General features: G+C 38.7%; 1 protein-coding gene across 1 annotated transcript in view; it reads right to left on the reverse strand.

Annotated features, from left to right (window-relative positions):
• Nucleotides 1-1,004, reverse strand: part of ADCK1 (aarF domain containing kinase 1) — a 101,854-nt gene extending 100,850 nt beyond the window's left edge. The window contains exon 1 of the mRNA XM_007472730.3: nt 674-1,004. Coding sequence (XP_007472792.2) covers nt 674-870 — 197 coding nt within the window. The 5' untranslated portion in view covers nt 871-1,004. The remainder of the gene's footprint in view (nt 1-673) is intronic.
• Between the last annotated feature and the right edge of the window lie 18,915 nt (nt 1,005-19,919).

Below are 19,919 nucleotides of genomic sequence, written 5' to 3' on the forward strand. Positions count from 1 at the left end.
TCTGGAATTCCTTTCACAAGAATAACTTCTTCCATCTATGCAGGCAGCAGCACCATCCACACCTGTCCATCCTGGGCAGAGATGTCCATCAAGGGTCATCCTCAGGACCAAAGTATTCACCACTTCAATTCCCCAGACTAGCGTTAGAAAGCGTTACAGAATGGTCTCTTGACAGCCCGCTCTTCGCCCCTATGGGTCTCAGTTTCCTCATCTGTAAAACAATGGGTATGGGGCTAAACTGGAAGTGTGCGCTGCAATACTTAGTCGCTTCCGTGCACTGAATCCTGGGACTCACCTCTAGAAGGCTCAGTCACGATTCCCGTCAGCCCGCCGGCTGGGGAATAAAGGACAAAACTTCGGGCTTGCCCTCGGGGCCGGCTTTTAACCTACTTTTTAACCTGGGACTGAATGGCTGAGCCTCCTGCCATCAAGTCTTCGGCAAAGGGGGACGTCAGAACTTCCCAGATGCCTAGGCTCAGGTTTCATGGGATCCATTTTTTTTTTATCCACTTTCTTCATTCCACGCAACAGTTCTATTAACTGTAATTCTGCCCAGTCCTGGTGGGAGTCGGAGAAAAAGCACATCTCCTCTCCTTTTCTCTCCCCTCGGCTCATCCAGAGGGAACGAGGCCCAACAGTCAATACAACCAGGGAAGTACAAACTGTCACTTACCGGCTTCCCCCAACCGACCTTCCGTTTTCTACGTTGGGGGAATCTGGCGATTCTCCTCTCCAGTCACCCCCTCTCCACTGAGCGAGCTTCAACGGTTTGCGTGGCAGAGCATGCTGGGAGTTGTAGTTCTGCTTGAATCTCTGAGGGCGAAAGGTTGGCGAAATCACTATAACCTGGAAGCATCTGGATCGTTTCATTAAGCGAAAGAAACGGGGGACCTTACCTTCAAAAAAAAATCAGTATATCAGACTGTTCTTCAATAATCTTTTCCTGTAAAGTTGTTTATATCTCAGGCCCTTTTCAGACTCAATGAAACCGTCTAGAGTTGATCATCTACCCCAGTTTCTTAAAAAAAAAAAAAAGAATGCTAAACACACAGCAGGCACTACATATTTGTTAATATGGAAATATGTTTTTCATGATAATACATGTATAACCCAGATCAAATTGCTTACCATCTCCGGGAGTGGAGAGGGAAAGGAGAGGAGACAATTTGAATCTTATAGCTTCAGAAAAAGTGTGTGGAGAATTGTTATTATATGTAATTGGGATAATTAATTATCTTTTTTAAAAATTTAAAATGTTTGTTGAATTAATTGATATAACTTGTCTTCCAACACTGAACGACATTCAAAAGCAGAAGAAAAAAAGCTATCTCAGGAGATGCTACAAACATGTTTTGGAGGAAGATTTTGCAGATTTTGTTAAAAGATACTTTATTTTACACATAATTTTCAACACAAGTTTTCTGAAGTAACAAAATTCAAATTGCCTCCCTTTCCTACCCACTCCATGGAGATATTAAACAATTTGATCTGGATTACGCATGTATTATTCATGTAAAACATTACCATGCTGTTCATTGTTGTAAGAGAATACTCATAAAACCAAATCCAAAATAACCCAAATAAACTAAAGTGAAAAATACCATGCTTTAATTTACATTCCAACTACAACAGCTCCTTCTCTGGAAGTGGATAGCATTCTTTGTCATAAATCCCTCAGGATTGTCCTGGATCACTGTATTGCTGAGAGCAGCTAAGTTTCACCACTGATCATCCCACAATATTGCTGTTACTGTGTACAATGTTCTGATTCTCTGTAGATATTCCCAAATAAGATTTTACCCTAAAAGGAAAGAGGAACTTTTTTGAATATAGTGGATTTGGGAATGACATTGCTATTACTAGAAAGTCTTGTGTTATTTAAGTAATTATTATTTTAAAAGGTATTATGGGGGATGAAGGGTCAGTTGCAGCTTTATAATTTTAGGCATTCAGTATAAAATACAGATAGTTCTATTTCTAAGAAAAACAATATCAAAGATTCCAGGAAAAAATAAGAAAACATCTGTTACTGTACTCTTACTGGTCTGATCAATAAGAAAAGCACTTGCCCTTAAATTTAGAGCTTGAAATCAAAATAGGAAACAAGGAATTTGTTCAAGCCAGTTCTGCATGACATGCATCACAAGTGTACATCATTTATTTTTCACTTTGTGGAGTTTAGGACTTTAGTTGCAGAAAGTTTTGGGTGTAGAGTGTTTGGTGGCACTAAAGACATATAGGCTGGTAGTACATAAAATTTTTTGGCCTTCTCTAATAAAAATTAGAATAGTAAGTGACATTTATATAGCATATCAAAGTATTTAGTATCTTTTATATACTCATAACAACCCTATAAGGATAAGTATCTCAGGAATCATTTTTCCTATTTTGTGGAAAAGAAAGTAAACTTAGAGAAGTGACAATCTTAGTTACACAGCTAGCTGTGAGAAGTGAGATTTGAAATCAAATATTCCCAAATCCATCATGCTTTTCATTATGATTTCATAGGGCAGGTGGATATGCAGGGGAAATAGCAAACTACATAATATGACAGTAAGCTGTCTTAATACCAAGGTAGGTTGATGTAATGGATCCTGGTCCATTAAATTGGTCCTGTATTCACAAAGACCTGGCTGGAAATCCCACCTGGTTTGATATATTTGCTGTGTGACCATAAGCAATTTACCTATAATAATTTAAAAATAATTTACTTATAATAATATGCATATGTAATATATCTAGATACATTATATATAATATATACTCAATATTTAATATATAAGATAAATAATATAAAAATAAAAGTTAAGTTCCTTTTATAAGATGTAATTATATAAAATGTAAATAAATAATATAAAAATAAAACAAGTTCTTTATATGTAATATATTAAATATATATAATATAATATAAAAATAAAACAATCAAGTTCCTTAGCTTCAGACAGGGCCTTCAAAAATGCTCAGCTTTAAGAAGGAGGATAATTGAGAGCCATGCCTTGAAAGGAGAGGTCCTAGGTTCAAATCTGACCTCAGACACATCCTAGCTGTGTGACACTGGGCAAGTCACTTAACCCCCATTGCCTAGCCCTTAACCACTTAACCTTAGAACCAATACACAGTATTGATTCTAAAACAGAAGGTAAGAGTTATAAAAAATTTTTTAAATTAAAAAATGGAATTTTTTAAAATTAAAAAACAAGGGTGATATTGGCAGTACCACAAGGTTGCTGTAAACTATATATAAAATAATAAATATAAAAATTTCTCAGATTTTAAAGCTATATAGAAATGCCAGATATTGTCATTACTGTCTCCATTTCATAGAAACTGTAGCTTCTCACTTAACTAAAATATTGATTACCACCACATTTGCCACTCTGAAATAAGGTATGTAGTGACTAGGGTTAGGCAATATAAGGTCATAGCATAAATATCTCCTCTATGAATTCATGTAATAGTTTACTGCTGGCAAAATAGATTTACTGCATCACAGAAACTATAATTTTATTATAATATTCAAACTTATGTTCAGGCCTCAGGAAAAAAAGAAAGCAGAACAACCATTAGGATTCTAACCAGGCTTCTTATAGGCAAAATTACATCAGAGTAACAGACAGGATTTTTTTTTTACATATTGCAATCTTGTACATTCACTAGAAAAGTGAAAGAAATGGTAGTTCCATAATAGCATATTTCCTTCCTAAAAGTTGAACAAACTTAGTTAAGTAGAGTAAAAATCTCATATATCTCTTAAGGAAACAAAATTCATCAGACAAACTCTATAGGTAAACTAAGTCAGGTTACAGATTAAACTACATTTAGAGGGTTCACAAATATAAACAAGGGTAAAGATTTACATGTCACCAAGACAACCAAGAAGGACTTGCAATCAGGGAAATCCTTCTTTCAACAGTTAGCTATGGACAGTTAACAAATAATTAAACCTCTTTGATTCCCTTTTAGTTACTATCTGAGGAACATCAAACATTCTTCCCTTATTTTATGTCAGATTTTGGTCAAGCAATTAATATTAATAATGATAAATAATATTCATGTGAATGAGACTTTTTAGCTCATCAAAATTTGCAGTTGGAATGACCCTGATTCCTAAAAAATAAAAGGAAATAAGAGTCAGAAATTCACACTATAATGGACAATTCCCAAGTGCATAAAATGGAAAATGAGATAACCTTTAGGAATTTTTTGAAATACTTCTTTCTATGAAAAACTAGAAAGTCCTACATGAATTGATGTAAAGTGAAGTGAACAGAACCAGGAGAACATTGCCCAAAAGTAACAACAATATTATATGATGAATATTTATGAATGAATTAACTATTCTTAGCAATACAGTGATTCAAGACAATCCTCAAAGGCTGATGATGAAAAACATCAGACACTTCCAGAGAAAGAACTGATAAGAGTCTGAATACAGGCTGAAATAGAGTATATTTCACTTTATTTCTTCACTTTTTGAGTTTGAGTTCTTCTTCACAAAATGACTAATTAGAAAGATGTTTCATACTGTTACAAGGGTAAAATCTATATCAAATTGCTTGCCATCTCAGGGAAGAGGATGGGAAAGGAGGAAGGAAGGAGAGAATTTGGCTCAAACATTTTTAAAAAAGAAGATAAAAATTTTTAGCATGTAATTGAAAAAATATTAATACTTTTAAAATTACTTTTTATGAATGTACTTATTTTATTGCCAGAAAATTCTCCTTATGACACAGTGATGTATGTGTTGTGATGTCAACTCAAGTGTTACAGTAAGGACTTAGAACTCCCAGTAAATAATAACACTGACCTGGGCATACTGTGAAGAAAACCAGACTTTTTTTTTTTCAATTTTGGGTGCCTCATTTTTTATTTTATTTTATCATTATTTTTTAAAAGCCTTTCCTTACCTTCCATCTTGCAATCAATACTGTGTATTGGCTCCAAGGCAGAAGAGTGGTAAGGACTAGGCAATGGGGGTTAAGTGATTTGCCCAGGGTCACAGAGCTGGGAAGTGTCTGAGGCCAGATTTGAACCTAGGACTTCCTGTCTCTAGGCCTGGCTCTCAATCCACTGAGCCACCCAGCTGCCCCCTAAATAAATTTTTTAAAAATGAGGTACCCTGGGGACAGCTGGGTAGCTCAGTGGATTAAATTTTTTTAAAAATGAGGTACCCTGGGGGCAGCTGGGTAGCTCAGTGGATTGAGAGCTAGGCTTAGAGATGGGAGGTCCTAGGTTCAAATTTGACCTCAAGACACTTCCCAGCTCTGTGACCCTGGGCAAGTCACTTGACCCCCATTGCCTAGCCCTTACCACTCTTCTGCCTTGAAGCCAATACACAGTATTGACTCCAAGATGGAAGGTAAGGGTTTAAAAAAAAATTATTTAGACTATTTTTCCATCTTTCCATGATTCATGATTCCTCCTTCCTTTCCTCCCCCCTCCTGCAGCTGACAAGCAATTCCACTGGGTTCTACATGTATCATTGTTTGAAATCTATTTCCATATTATTCATATTTGCAATAGAGTGATCTTTTAACATCAAAACCCCAATCATATCCCTATCAATCCATGTGATCAATCATATGTTTTGCAAGAAAATCAGACTTTAAAGAGAATGCTTTTTATTGGTAGAATGATGCCCAGTACAAATGAAGCAGTATCTGTACCACGTGCAGTAACTATGATTTTGTTGTGCTGAAATGTACCTGTACATTTCAGATCAGTCTCATGCGAGCCCCAGGCCAAAGTGTAGAGGACTGCAGATTTGAAGAAAGAGGCAGACCCTTTTATTTGTGTCAGGGGGCAACAAGGTAGGCAGGCAGTGGGAATGCACCCTTCAGACACAGATGGACAAACATTGACTTAGCGAGATAAACCAAGAGTCACCTAAAGGATGAAGCATGATCACTTAAGGAAGAAAGAAAGCTAGCTCTGAATTTCATTAAGGTACCAACCTTCAGATCCCAGCAGAAAGCTATACTGAATGGGAACTCTATGAGTTTTTTCCCTACAAAGGCAGAAATGGATTTCCAATAATTAGAGGTTGGGGCAGGTAGGTAGCATGGTGGGTAGAGTACTAGACCAGGAGGACCTGGGCTCAAAAATCTGGCCTCAGATACTCCCTAGCTATGTGACCCTGGGCAAGTCACTTAACCCCAAATGCCTACCCCTTAGCCTTCCTCTGTTATTGAACTGATATTGAGTCAAAAGGCAAGGGCTTAAAAATAAATAAATTTGTGAGTTATTCTTTTGCCACATATATTCTCCACATATGTGACTCACTACTTTTGTACTTTATGGTTGTGCTGACTCCCTCTCCAGATCTTTTTTTTCCCAGACCCTCCCTGAATGAAGCAGGAAAAAATAAATTGCCTCAGTCTGTTGGGTGCAAAATTGATTTTTTTTTGTTAGATATAAAAATATCAAGCAATATTATGGGTGCTAGCTGGCTTCCTCTAAGAGAGAGATTCTAGCTCTTTGGAAGATTCAGGAAAGACCTCTGAAAAGAGGTAGAGTTTGATCTGAACTTTGAAAGAAGTTAAGGACTATAAAAGGTGGAGATAAGGAGGAAGTGTTTTCCTTGTAAACACCCAGAGACCAGAGATAGATGGAATGTCATATATGAAAAACAACAAGAAGTCCCCTTTGACTGGGCTGAAGGAGAGTAACTTATAATAAACCTGCAAAGGGAGATTGGAGCTAGGTTGTGAGAAGCTTCAAAAAATCAAACACAGGAGTTTGGATGTGCTCTTAGGGACAATAGAAAGCCACTGGAGCTTACTGAGCGACATGTAGACGTGAGCTTCAGCAATATCACTTTGGCAGTTGTGTGAAAGATGGATTAGAAAAGAGGAGAGACTTAAGGCAAAGAGACCAATTAAAAGAAGACTGCAATAGCCCAGGCCAGAAGTGTCTGAACAGAGGTAGTTATTGTGTGACTGGGGACAAGGGGACACATATAACATATTGTGGAAGTAGAATTGACAGGACTTGGCAACTGCTTAGATATGTAGGTAAGACAGACTGAGAGATAAAGATTGATTCTCTAGGTGTGGACTTGGATAAAATGAAAAGGACCCACATAGAAACCGCAGCTAAAGTTATAAAGAAAAATAAGTGGCTTATTTCAGGCTGTGTTCAAGAGATTCTGCTCCTCATATTTCTAAGGCCTGAAAGTGGTGTGCTGCACCTGGCTCTTACAAGCTCTTAAAGACCAATGTTGAATTTTCAGTGTGAACACTTACACAAGTAAGTACTTGCAGTAAAAGCACAAGTAAGAAATCTAAGCTACAAATCAAGACTTGATATATCTTTTGGCTGATTGTCGAGACTTAAGAAAGTGATGAACGGGGAAGCTGGGTGGCTCAGTGGATTGAGAGTCAGACCTAGAGACAGGAAGTCGTGGGTTCACATGTGGCCTCAGACACTTCCTAGATGTGTGACTGTGGGCAAGTCATTTAACCCCCATTGCCTAGCCCTTACCATTCTTTTGCCTTAGAACCAATGATGAAAAGAAAGAGAAAGAAAGAAAGAAAGAGAGAGAGAGAGAGAGAGAGAGAGAGAGAGAGAGAGAGAGAGAGAGAGAGAGAGAGAGAGAGAGAGAGAGAGAGAGAGAGAGAAAGAAAGAAAGAAAGAAAGAAAGAAAGAAAGAAAGAAAGAAAGAAAGAAAGAAAGAAAGAAAGAAAGAAAGAAAGAAAGAAAGAAAGAAAGAAAGAAAGAAAGAAAGAAAGAAAGAAAGAAAGAAAGAAAGAAAGAAAGAAAGAAAGAAAGAAAGAAAAAGAAAGAAAGAAAGAAGGCAGGAAGGAAGGAAGAAAAAAGAAGTAAAGAAAGAAACAAAAAGAAAGGAAAGAAAGAAAGAAGGAATTTTCAGAATTGCAGAATTCTGAAACTATTTATAATAAAGATTAAATTTTAAAAGTATGTCCTTGGGAGCAGCTAGGTGGCTCAGTGGACTGAGAACTAAGCCTAGAGAAAGGGAGCTCCTGGGTTCAAATGTGGCCCCAGACACCTCCTAGCTGTGTGACCCCAGCCTAGTCCCTTAACCCTAATTGCCTAGGCCTTTACCACTCTTCTGCCTTGGAACCAATACACGATATTGATTGTAAAATGGAAGGCAAGGGCTTAAAAAAATGTGTCATATACATTTTTTTTAACCCTTAGCTTCTGTCTTGGAGTCAATACTGTGTATTGGCTCCAAGGCAGAAGGAGCAGTAAGGGCTAGGCAATGGGGGCTAAGTGACTTGCCCAGGGTCACACAGCTGGGAAGTGTCTGAGTCCAGATTTGAACCTAGGACCTCCTGTCTCTAGGCCTGACTCTCAGTCCACTGAGACACCAACTGCCCCTCTTACATATATTTTTTGAGAGATCTGGTTGTCAAATGTTTACCATCACACAACTCTCTAACAGTGTAATATGGGCATTTCAGAATTTTGGCCAAAAAAGATTAGACTCAAAGAGTAAAGAATTGGGAAGAGATCTTTGAAACCATCTATTCCAACAACCTTCATTTTACATATGCAGAGACAGAGAACCAGAGGGAGGAGAGATCTTGCCCTGTAAATAAAATCCTACCTCTGATCCCTACTCATTGTCGAGGTCATATGTGGGAGTCTGGTGATGAATGATTGGATTTTAGGGCCATTGTAGCTGTGGAGAGGGAGAGAGTTAGCCTGCTAGGGAGACTCGCCCCTAAAGATAGAGTGAGATCAGAAGAAGGATGGGAAAGGTTGGGGCCAGCATGCCTGAGAAGGACAGAGCAGAAGAATCATGGCACCATGCCTGGGGACTAGGATCTTTTGTTTATGAAGACAAGAGAGACTTCGATAGGGAGTAAAATATTAAGCATTACAACATTCTTGGGGGGGGGTGTTACTTTCCCACAGGATAAGGTTTATGAAAATGATCTCACACATGAACTTTACCAGAGTTGCTTTTACAGATGTAAGCATGTTGAGAAACAGTGATTGTTCATCTGTTCTTAGGGAAAGTACTTGGTCCTTTCAGTCATGATGTTACAAGAACTTCTTTGCTCTTCAGAGTGAGGGGTGACTCAGGGTTTAATGATGACCTTTGGCTGAGAGCAGCAGGGCCTTTGTGTGAGACTTTGGGACCTTGCCAGCAATCTCAGGCAAGCAGAGCTGCTTTCCTCAGTGGGCTTGATCTGTCCTGTGCTCCTCCTATAACTCACTGTGGACAGACAAGTCACTTAATCTCTCTGAGCCTCAATTTCCTCATGAAGAATAGGGATAATGATATCTTTCACATTTACTTCACTGGATATCAATTAAACTCAAGTGAAATACTGTATGTCAAGTACTTTGAAAATTTCCAACCTTTATATAAATGTCAGCTAGTATTATTGTTGTTACTATTATTTTTAGTAGTGTAGTGAGTTCTCTGGTTAACTCTTCCAGAGCAAGACTAGATACATATCCTTCTTGCGATTCTAGTGTTATTCCTAAAGGGCTGGAGATGTGTTTTCTCCTAATGCTATTGACTTGAGCCCCTATTCCAATGTGTTGCCCCATTTAACCACCAAAGAATAGTATCCAATTCTTTTTAACCAATGAACATCAATTAGGTTGTATAGTATAGTTAAAAGTATTGTAAGAATGGAAGTACAAACATTCCCTTTGCCCAAACATTAGAGAGAGGACGATATAAAATTAGGTTCCAATTCCCATTTCAACATTTATCATCAAGTTGCCTAAGAAGGCAATACTAATTTTTTCTTAATATAAAAGGAAGAAAGAACACTGTATTTATATTCAGCAGTTATTCAGACATGTGACTCCATTGATCTTTTTTTTTTCTTGACTCTATGGACCATAGCTATCTGTAGGGTTTTCATGGCAACGATACTGGAGTGCCTTGCAATTTCCTTCTCCAGTGGATCCTTTTATCAGGCAATCATAGGTTGGGTGGCTTGCCCAGGGTCACACAGCTAGGAAGTGTTGGAGGCTAAATTTGAACTCAAAATTTCCTGACAGCAGGCCCAGTGCTCTTAACCACTGAGCAATAGATGTCTCAAAGTTAACAAATTTAAATTCAAATCTCAGTTCTATCACTTATTAGCTGTGTGACTTTGGGCAAACCATCTAACCTCTATGGGCCTCAGTTTCCTTGTTTGTCAAATGAAGGTGTTACTGTTCTACTTGCCTCACAGGATTGCTATTAGGAAAATATTTTTGTAAATTCAAATCAACTGTATAAATATATCATTTTAATAATTTTTATTAACACATTTTATTATTTTTATTAACATTTTGCACTTTGCAGATGGAAGGAGAAATGAAAAGAGTGAAGAAAATCTTAGAGAATCTCTTCTGTGAACTGACATCCCTTATTTATTTACTTAGCTGGTTTGATGGATTTTATCTAGTTCTTCATAGGACCCATGGTTTCCAGAATTACTATGTGGAATGGAAAATTAAAGGGATGTAGTCAATTCAAGAGTAGAATGAAGGTTGAGTGACTTGAAAAACTTTTTCCAACAAGAGAATGGAGTGTCCTGAAAATGCGAAACAAAGCTCTCATCCAAATCAGGATTGTACTATGCTACCCCAGGCAAGTCATCTAATCTTCCTTTGGAATCAGTTGTATTTTCTGTTAAATGGGCTAGAGAATACCGATTTCCCCTGTGAGAGAGCTTTAAGAACTCACACTTAAAGGTATCTGTGGATTTCCTGTGAAGCTGAAAAGGCTCAATGAATTTTTATAAGCGCAGCAAATAATTTCAATTCAATCCTATAAATGTTTAGTAAAAAGGGAGCAAAGATAAGTGTAGTGCTGATAGAGTCACCTCAGTTCAAATCCTGCCTCAGACACTCACAAACTGTGTGACGCAAAGCCATGAGCCTCAACTTCCTTGTTTATAAAATGGTGATAATAATTGTACCTCACTTGCAAAGTTGTTATGAAGATTGATGGAAATAATGTTTCTTACAAAATTTAAAGTACCACATAAATTCTGGTTATTTTGTGCCAAGATCAAGGCGAGGCACTAGAAATAGAAAGATGGTGTCTGCCCACAAAGATTTTACTTTTTGTTGAATGAGAGTAGAGATTGAGGGGGAGTGAGAGTAGGGGCACTATGGGAATCAAAGGTGCTAGACTTTGCCCTTAGATATTTGTTAAACGACCTTTGAAACCTTTACAGATGGAAAGAGAAATGAAGAGGAGAAAAAAGAAAATCTTGGAGAATCTCTTCCTAGTGAACTGACATCACACATTTATTTACTTAACTGTCATATTCACCAAAGGGTTTCACTTAATGGAAGACTGGCTATTCCATTAGTGACTTTAGAGTTTCCTTCCCTATTCCCCCTACTAACCCATATTATGAATAATAAAGGGATTTCCCTTCCATGCCTTTACCCAAGTTGGTTTTAGGAGGCTGACTGAACCACCAACCCTCAGGTATAGTGAAGAAGCTAACATCACACCCAAAACAATAGGGTTCCAGAGGTCCCTAGAAACTTGGCAATTGTCTAGCAATGGATAACAAGGGAAAGATGGGGATGGTGGATGAAGGGGTAGGATTGCTTGCCTGTGGAGTGTGTATGATGCCTCTTTTTCATCTCTTTAGTGGAACTGCTAGAAGCTGAAATGGCAGTAGACCAAGAAAAGAAAAAGAAAAAAAAATCCAACCCACAAGAAACCAGTCTTTTGTCAAACAACAATGCCCAAACCCAACTGCAGTGAGCAATTATGGAACAATAGCTAAAAGCTTTCTATAATTAGAGCCAGAAACCATCAAGAGTGATCAGGGCTTCTTTGTCTGTGCTGACCCTCTATACCCGGGAAAGGTCATGTGAGATGGATGCTATGGGTCTTGGTATCTTTTCTAGTTTTTCTTAGGGAATTAAATTTCAGACCATCCTTCAGTTGCCAAGAAAAGGTGACAGCAGGGATAGAGAGAATCTCCTCAAAAGACTTGAGAGAAGACTAGAGATGTGAATAATGTCAAACACCAGCCCCATTCTGAGGAAGAAAAAGGGCCTGAGAGCCAGATCTACTGGCTGAAAACATATTAGCCCTAGAATGGGGATGAGGGAATATTGGATAGCTTCTTTTACAGGAGGAGTACCAAGTTTTGGTTTGCTTTCTTCCATTGCTGCTCCTATCCTATGTTATCTTTTTTCCTTTGTTAAAATTTCCAAGTACTGAAATAACTGTAGTTTAATCAGAATGAAGAAAGCAATGGCCAGCTTATTTGGCTTCCTGAGAGATGTAAAATCCAGTGCTCTAAACCAGGGATCCCTAAACTTTTTACACAGGGGGCCAGTTCACTGTCCCTCAGACCATTGGAGGGCCAGATTATAAAATAAAACTATGAACAAATCTGTATACCGCTGTCTGGGATAGTGGAGACTGCAGCGCTGGCTGTGATGAGCCTGTCACACCTTGCACAGGCCCCTCACTGCCACCACTATACTGGGCAACAGTATACACAGTGCGGAATCCCCTCCCCCAGATCACCACTCATCATGCTGACATCTTCCATTGTGCAGCTACATACTCCTTTGCCCGGCGCCTCATTCTCATTCAGTTACTCTCAGAACAAGGTGCCACATAAAGGATTATGTCACTGGAAGTAGTACTGTACATAAACAACATTGCACTTTGTGGTACTGCCACATATGGTGCTCCTCTCACTGACCACCAATGAAAGAGGTGCCCCTTCTGGAAGTGCAGTGGGGGCTGGATACATGGCTTCAGGGGACCACATGTGGCCTGCAGGTCGTAATTTAGGGACCCCTGCTCTAAACAAACAAAGAATATAACTACAGAAATAAGTCAAATCATATGAAAATGAATTCACTATTTTCAAGAATTCCTACCTTCTGTACTACCAACAGCCAAAACTGGTTTTACACAATTAGGTAGTTAGATTATGTAGATAATAAAAAGAGATATATTATATATCTAACAAGTATAACCACAGTCTTGGCCCAAAGAGCTTGGACACTCTGCCCTTCCTTTTCCACTAAGAAGCCCTTCTCAGGGCTTGCCTTGTGTTTTCAGATTGGGTTCAGGTTTAGGGGAGCCTAATTATCTAAAATAAGGGATTTCTTTTCCTGAACTCTTTGATTTGTTATGTCCCTCTTCTGGTGCTCTGGAAAAGATTTATTTAAAATACCATAGATTTTGCTCATATCTAGGTCCTCTCCCATGTGGAGAAATAAAAAAAAAAAGTAATCAATGAATAATATGAACCAGGTATGGGACAGTTATGCCTGCTACATAAAATAAATGCTTAACACACCAAGAGCCACAAGCACGCATAGAAAGACAAAACAGGACTCATTAATTTATATCTACTGTTACACTTTCTGGGACCGGTTGAGATTGAACATAAGAACATGAAACAAATTGTCAAACCACTGAAGATACATTTTTTACATTTCATCTAGGCTCCATATTGTCTAAATCATTCCCTTCAGATCCACGGCTTCTGGCAAACCAAACCAGGAGTTACTAGGTATCCTACCTGTAGCAGGGAAACTCCCCAGGCACAGAATTTGAGAATTGGAAGGCAACTATCAGGCAGGCATATATATTCTAACTCATACTTGAAAAAAAATGACCATAATAATATATTCAATAATGGTCATTCACTTTCTACTTGAAGACCTCCAAGAAGGAAACTCACCACCTCTTGAGACAATCCATTTCACTTTTGGACAACTCTATTTATTAGGAAGTTTTCCCTAACATCTGATATAAAGGTTTCCTTTTGTAATGTCTTTTGCTCTTATTTATCTTATCTTATTATTATTATCTTATTTTATCTCTCTGAGGCCAAATTTAATAAGTATAATCCCTCCTTCTCAAGAATTTGTCTTTTAAATACTTGAAGACAACTACCATGTCTCTGCTGAGTCTTCTTTTTTCTCCAGGCTAATTTCCCCAGGTTCTTCAACCCACTCTGTCCAGGCATCTTATTGAAGATATAGGATATACAAACCTCTTGAACTCATACGGTTGCCTTCAAGACTGCACATCTCTTGGCAAAATTGGGATGTTAATGCATTGCTTGTGGAGTTGTGAATTGATTCAACCATTCTGGAAGGCAATTTGGAACTATGCCCAAAGGGCTTTGAGGAACTGTCTGCCCTTTGATCCAGCCATAGCACTGCTGGGTTTGTACCCCAAGAAGATAATAAGGAAAAAGACTTGTACAAGAATATTCATAGCTGTACTCTTTGTGGTGGCAAAAAACTGGAAAATGAGGGGATGCCCTTCAATTGGAGAATGGCTGAACAAATTGTGGTATATGTTGGTGATGGAATATTATTGTGCTCAAAGGAATAATGAACTGGAGGAATTCCATGTAAACTGGAAAGACTCCAGAAATTGGTGCAGAGTGAAAGGAGCAGAAACAGGAGAACATTATACAGAGACTGATACACTGCGGTACAATTGAATGTAATGGACTTCTCTACTAGCAGCAATGCAATGACCCAGGACAATCCAGAAGAACTTATGAGAAAGAATGCTATGCATATTCAGAGAAAGAACTGTGGGAGTAGAAATACAGAAGAAAAACATACGATTGACCACATGGTTTGATGGGGATATGATTGGAGATGTAGACTCTAAACAATCTATTGCAAATATAAATAATATAAAAATAGGTTTTGAACAATGATACATGTAAAATCCAGTGGAATTGCTCATTAGCTCTGGGAGGTGGTGGGGGGGAGAAGGGAGGGAAAGAACATCAATCATGTAACTATGGAAAAATATTCTAAATTAATTAATTAAATTAAAAAACTAAACAATTTAATTTTTTAAAAAAGATTGCACACATATATCTTAGGATTATTATTTGGTTTCTCATACTCATGAAAGAGCAAATACAGAAAAGGCATCTCCGAAAGGAAGGTCATTCCACCTACGCGGGACACTTGCTTTAGTTACCATGTGCTCAAAGTCTAATATTTCTGCTGAGGTAAGGGAAAAGCAAACCTCTCCTCCCACTTTTCATAAGAGCACAACAATGTAATAAAAGCTCATAAGAACTAAAGGGAGAAGAGAGGAGGGGAGACACTCCCTTTAAAAAGGTCCACTTAGTCACTGTCTCTTCCTACTTTGTGGTCCATAAGGGAAATAACTTCATCATTTCCAAAGCACTGAGTCCTTCAGTCACACATGGTTAGCAAGTGGCAGTTAAGGATCTTCACTATCCTTAAAAATACTCTGACACTAAACTGGACAAAACCAGCCAGGGAAACTTCTGCACAGGCCCTGTTACATACAGATATATATATGTGTTTAATATCTTGGTATAAATAATATAATTATAGAATTATAAAATAAAGCCAAAATAAAAACATGACAATTTATGACTGAACCCAAAGAATAATCATTAAGAGATCAGTGCTGGAATGGTCAAGGGACATAAACAAGCAGTTTTCAGATGAAGAAATCAAAGCTATCAATTATGATATGAAAAATGTTCTGAGTCACTCTTGAATAGAGAAAAGCAAATTAAAACAACTGTGGTACAGATTGGCCAATATGACAAGTAAATGAAAATGATAAATGTTGGTGATGATGTAGCAAAATTGGAGCATTAATGCACTGTTGGTGGAGTTGTGAACTGATCCAATCATTCTGTAGAGCAATTTGGAACTATACCCAAAGGACTATAAAACTGAGCATATCTTTCAATCCAGCAAATTTCACTACTGGGCCTATATTCCAAAGAAATTTTTAAAAAGGGGTGGGGAGGACCTACTATTACAAAAACATTTGTAGCAGCCCTTTTTTGTGGTGGCAAAGAATTGGACACTGAGGGAATATCCATCAATTGGGGAATGGCTGGACAAATTGTGGTATGTGATGGTGTTGGAATACTATTGTGTTATAGGAAATGATGAACTGGAGGATTTCAGAAAGAGCTAGAAAGATCTAGTGAACTGATGCAGAGTGAAATAAGCAGAATCAGGAGAACATTGTACACAGAAACAGCAATATGGTGGAATGATCAACTGAAAGACTTAGCTACTATCAACAATACGGTGAGCCAAGACAATTCTGAGGGACTTATGACACAGAATGCTATCCACCTCCAGAGAAAGAGCTGTTGCAGTTGAAATGTAGATCAAAGCATAGTATTTTTCACTTTAGTTTATTTGGGTTTTTATTTGGGGGTTCTGGTTTTATATGAGTATTTTCTTACAACAATGAACAATTGCAATAAAGTAATCTTTTAAAGTGAAAACCCCAATCATATCCCCATCAAACCATGTGATCAATCATATGTTTTTCTTTTGCATTTATACTCCCACTGTTCTTTTTCTGGATGTGCATAGCATTCTTTCTCATAAGTTGCTCTGGATTGTCCTGGATCATTGCATTGCTGCTAGTAGAGAAGTCCATTACATTCAACTGTACCACAGTGTATCAGTCTCTGTGTACAATGTTCTCCTGGTTCTACTCCTTTTGCTCTGCATCAATTCCTGGAGTTCATTCCAGTTCACATGGAATTCCTCCAGTTCATCATTCCTTTCAGCACAATAGTATTCCATTACCAACAGATACCACAATTTGTTCAGCTATTCCCCAATCAAGAGACACCCCCTCATTTTCCAATTTTTTTGCCACTATAAAAAGCAAAGCTATAAATATTTTTGTACAAATATTTTTCATTATTATCTCTTTGGGATTGTAGCAAGGGAATTTAAAAGCAAGGCTGGCTGACAGCCTTCAAACCAAGATTGCACAGAGCAAGGACTGAGTCAGCATTCTAAGGTAGCTAGAAAACTAGCAACTGATATTCTCTCTCTGGGAAGCAGACAGAGAGGGTGTGTGGAAGTGTCTCTGAAGGAAACCAACTTTGGAGCTGCTTAGGTATTGGATCATCTTTAAGGAGAGGTTGAGTGAGTGATCCCCCCACACTGGTGGGCAGTGTGTGTGTGTGTGTGTGTGTGTGTGTGTGTGTGTGTGTGTGTGTGTGTGTGTGTGTGTGTGATCCTCCTCCCTTCCTGAACCTTGTGAGAACTCATTTTGAGACAGCTGTGTGACCCAACCAAGGACTCTGGTGTTGTGAGAATCTGGGCCATGTGGACTTTACTAATCCCCTTTATCTTTAATTATCCTTTTATTTAGTTAGATTAAGGTTATTTAGAAAGGCTAAGATCTTAATATCTGGGTGGGTTAGAAAAATAAGTTACTCCCTGATTCCCTTTCCATTCCCTTGTCCCTTTAGCTAATAAACCTATTTTACACACACACACACACACACACACACACTGTCCACCAGTGTGGGGGGATCACTCACTCAACCTCTCCTTAAAGACAATCCAATACCTAGGCAGCTCCAAAGTTGGTTTCCTTCAGAGAGACACTTCCACGCACATTCTCTTTCTGCTTCCCAGAGAGAGAATATCAGTTGCTAGTTTTTCAACTGCCTTAGAATGCTGACCCAGTCCTTGCTCTATGGAATCTTGGTTTGAAGGCTGTCAGCCAGCCTTGCTAAATTCCCTTGCTACAGGATACAAATCCAGCAGTGGTATGGCTAGATCAAAGGGCATGTATTCTTTTAAAGCCCTTTGTGCATAGTTCCAAATTGCCCTCCAGAATGGTTGGATCAGTTCACAACTCTACCAGCCATGCATTAACATCCCAATTTTGCCACATCCCCATCAACAACAAAAAATATATTTTTAAAAAATAAATCAAATTTTAAAATATTTTATCTGTTTTTTAAAAAAGATCAATGTCAATTTAAAGAGCAGAGGAAAATAGAAGGAGTTCTCTGATAGAGTACTTGGATCTGTGAGGTTTCATTTTGTTTTTTTATCAATGAGTTGGGTTAAGGCATAGAAAATCTTTCTTTCAAACTCTTACTTTCTGTCTTAGAATCAATACTATATATTGGTCCCAAGGCAGAAGAGTGGTAAGGGCTAGGCAATGGGGGTTAAGTGACTTGCCCAGGGTCACACAGCTAGGAAGTATCTGAGGCCAGATTTGAATGAGGACCTCCCTTCTCTAGGCCTGGCTCTCAATCCAGTGAGCCACCCAGCTGTCTCCTATAATTTAAAGATGACATAAATTTGGGAGAGATAGCTAGAACACTGGATGACAGAGTCAGAAAAGATTATAAGCTATAATCTAGGCTACTAAATCAAGTAATATGAAATTTAATAGGCATTACTATGAAATTTTACACTTTGTAAGAATAAGATGGGCAAGGCAGTCACATTTTAGTTTATGTGAAAAGAATCAAAGTGGATCTAAGAAGGGCAGACTGGGGCAGCTATGTGACTCAGTAGATTGAGAGTTAGGCCTATATCTGCACTCTTTGTAGTGGCAAAAAATTGGAAAATGTTGGGGATGCCCTCCAATTGGGGAATGGTAGAACAAATTGTGGTATCTGTTGGTGATGGAATATTATTGTGCTCAAAGGAATAATGAACTGGAGGAATTCCATGTGAACTGGAACAACCTCCAGGAATTGATGCAGAGTGAGAGGAGCAGAACCAGGAGAACATTATATACAGAGACTGATACACTGTGGTACAATTGAATGCAATGGACTTCTCCATTAGTGGCAATGCAGTGATCTAGAACAAATCAGAGGGATTTACAAGAAAGAACACTATCCACATTCAGAGGAAAAACTGTGGGAGTAGAAAGACAGAAGAAAAACAACTGCTTGATCACATGGGTCGATGGGGATATGATTGGGGATGTAGACTCTAATTGATAACCCTAGTGCAACCATCAACAACATTGAAATAGGTTTTGATCAAGGACACATGCTAGTTTGTAGACCTCTTGTGGGCCCTCCAGCTTTTCAGAGCTCATTTCAGGGCAAGAAAGAATGAAACCCAAGAGATGAAAACCTAGTATACTATGTTTAAGGCCACATAGCAGCCCTGATGGGGAGTTAAGTGTTCAAAGCTTCTCTCCCTCCCAGAGAATTATAGCCTATCTTCCCTTGATTGCCACTAGAAAAGAACAAGGCTTAGGCTACTAAGCCTGTGTGTGTGTGTGTGTGTGTGTGTGCGTGCATACTCCTTTCCAGGCAATTAAAGCATCCAATTTAGAAGTTTTTCTTTATAAAGAAATAAACAAACAGGAAACAGTCAAAGAACACCTTTGCAAGATGTGGAAGGCAGAGCCCTCCATCATGCCTGCCTAGATTCAGGCTTCTCAAGCAGGGGTCCCCAAACTACAGCCTGCAGGCCACACATGGCACCCTGAGGCAATTTATCTGGCCCCCACTGCACTTTTGAAAGGGGCACCTCTTTCATTGGTGGTCATTGAGAGTAGCATTGTATGTGGTGGCGCTGCAAAGTGCGGTGATGCTCACGTAAAGTACTACTTCCAGTGACATAATCCTTTATGTGGCACCTTGTTCTGAGAGTAACTGAACAAGAACAAGGCGCCAGGCAAAGGAGTATGTGACTGCACAATGATAGATGTCAGCATGGTGAGTGGCAATCTGGGGGAGGGAATTCCGCACTGTGTATACTGCTGCCCGGTATAGTGGTGGCAGTGATGGGCCTATGCAAGGTGTGACAGGCCCATCACAGCCAGCTCTGCAGCCTCCACTATTCCAGACAGCAGGATACAGATTTGTTCATAGTTTTATTTTATAACCTGGCCCTCCAATGGTCTGAGGGACAGAAAACTGGCCCTCTGTGTAAAAAGTTTGGAGACCCCTGTTCTCAAGCATCCATAGAGGTTGGAGCAGGCAGATGAGATGGCACATGCCCAAAGACTGAGCCCCATGGGTGAACTACCCTTTACATGTGAACACATACCACACACTCTATGTGTGTATATAAAAATGTACATTTGTAGGTTGTGAATTTCAAAACTACTCAACCCTGTTCAAACCATTCTTTAGAGGATGGGATTTGGCTATTTCCTGATCAATAGCAATGGAGATACTTGGAAT

Source organism: Monodelphis domestica, chromosome 1, assembly GCF_027887165.1.
Source record: "Monodelphis domestica isolate mMonDom1 chromosome 1, mMonDom1.pri, whole genome shotgun sequence".
Taxonomy (NCBI): domain Eukaryota; kingdom Metazoa; phylum Chordata; class Mammalia; order Didelphimorphia; family Didelphidae; genus Monodelphis; species Monodelphis domestica.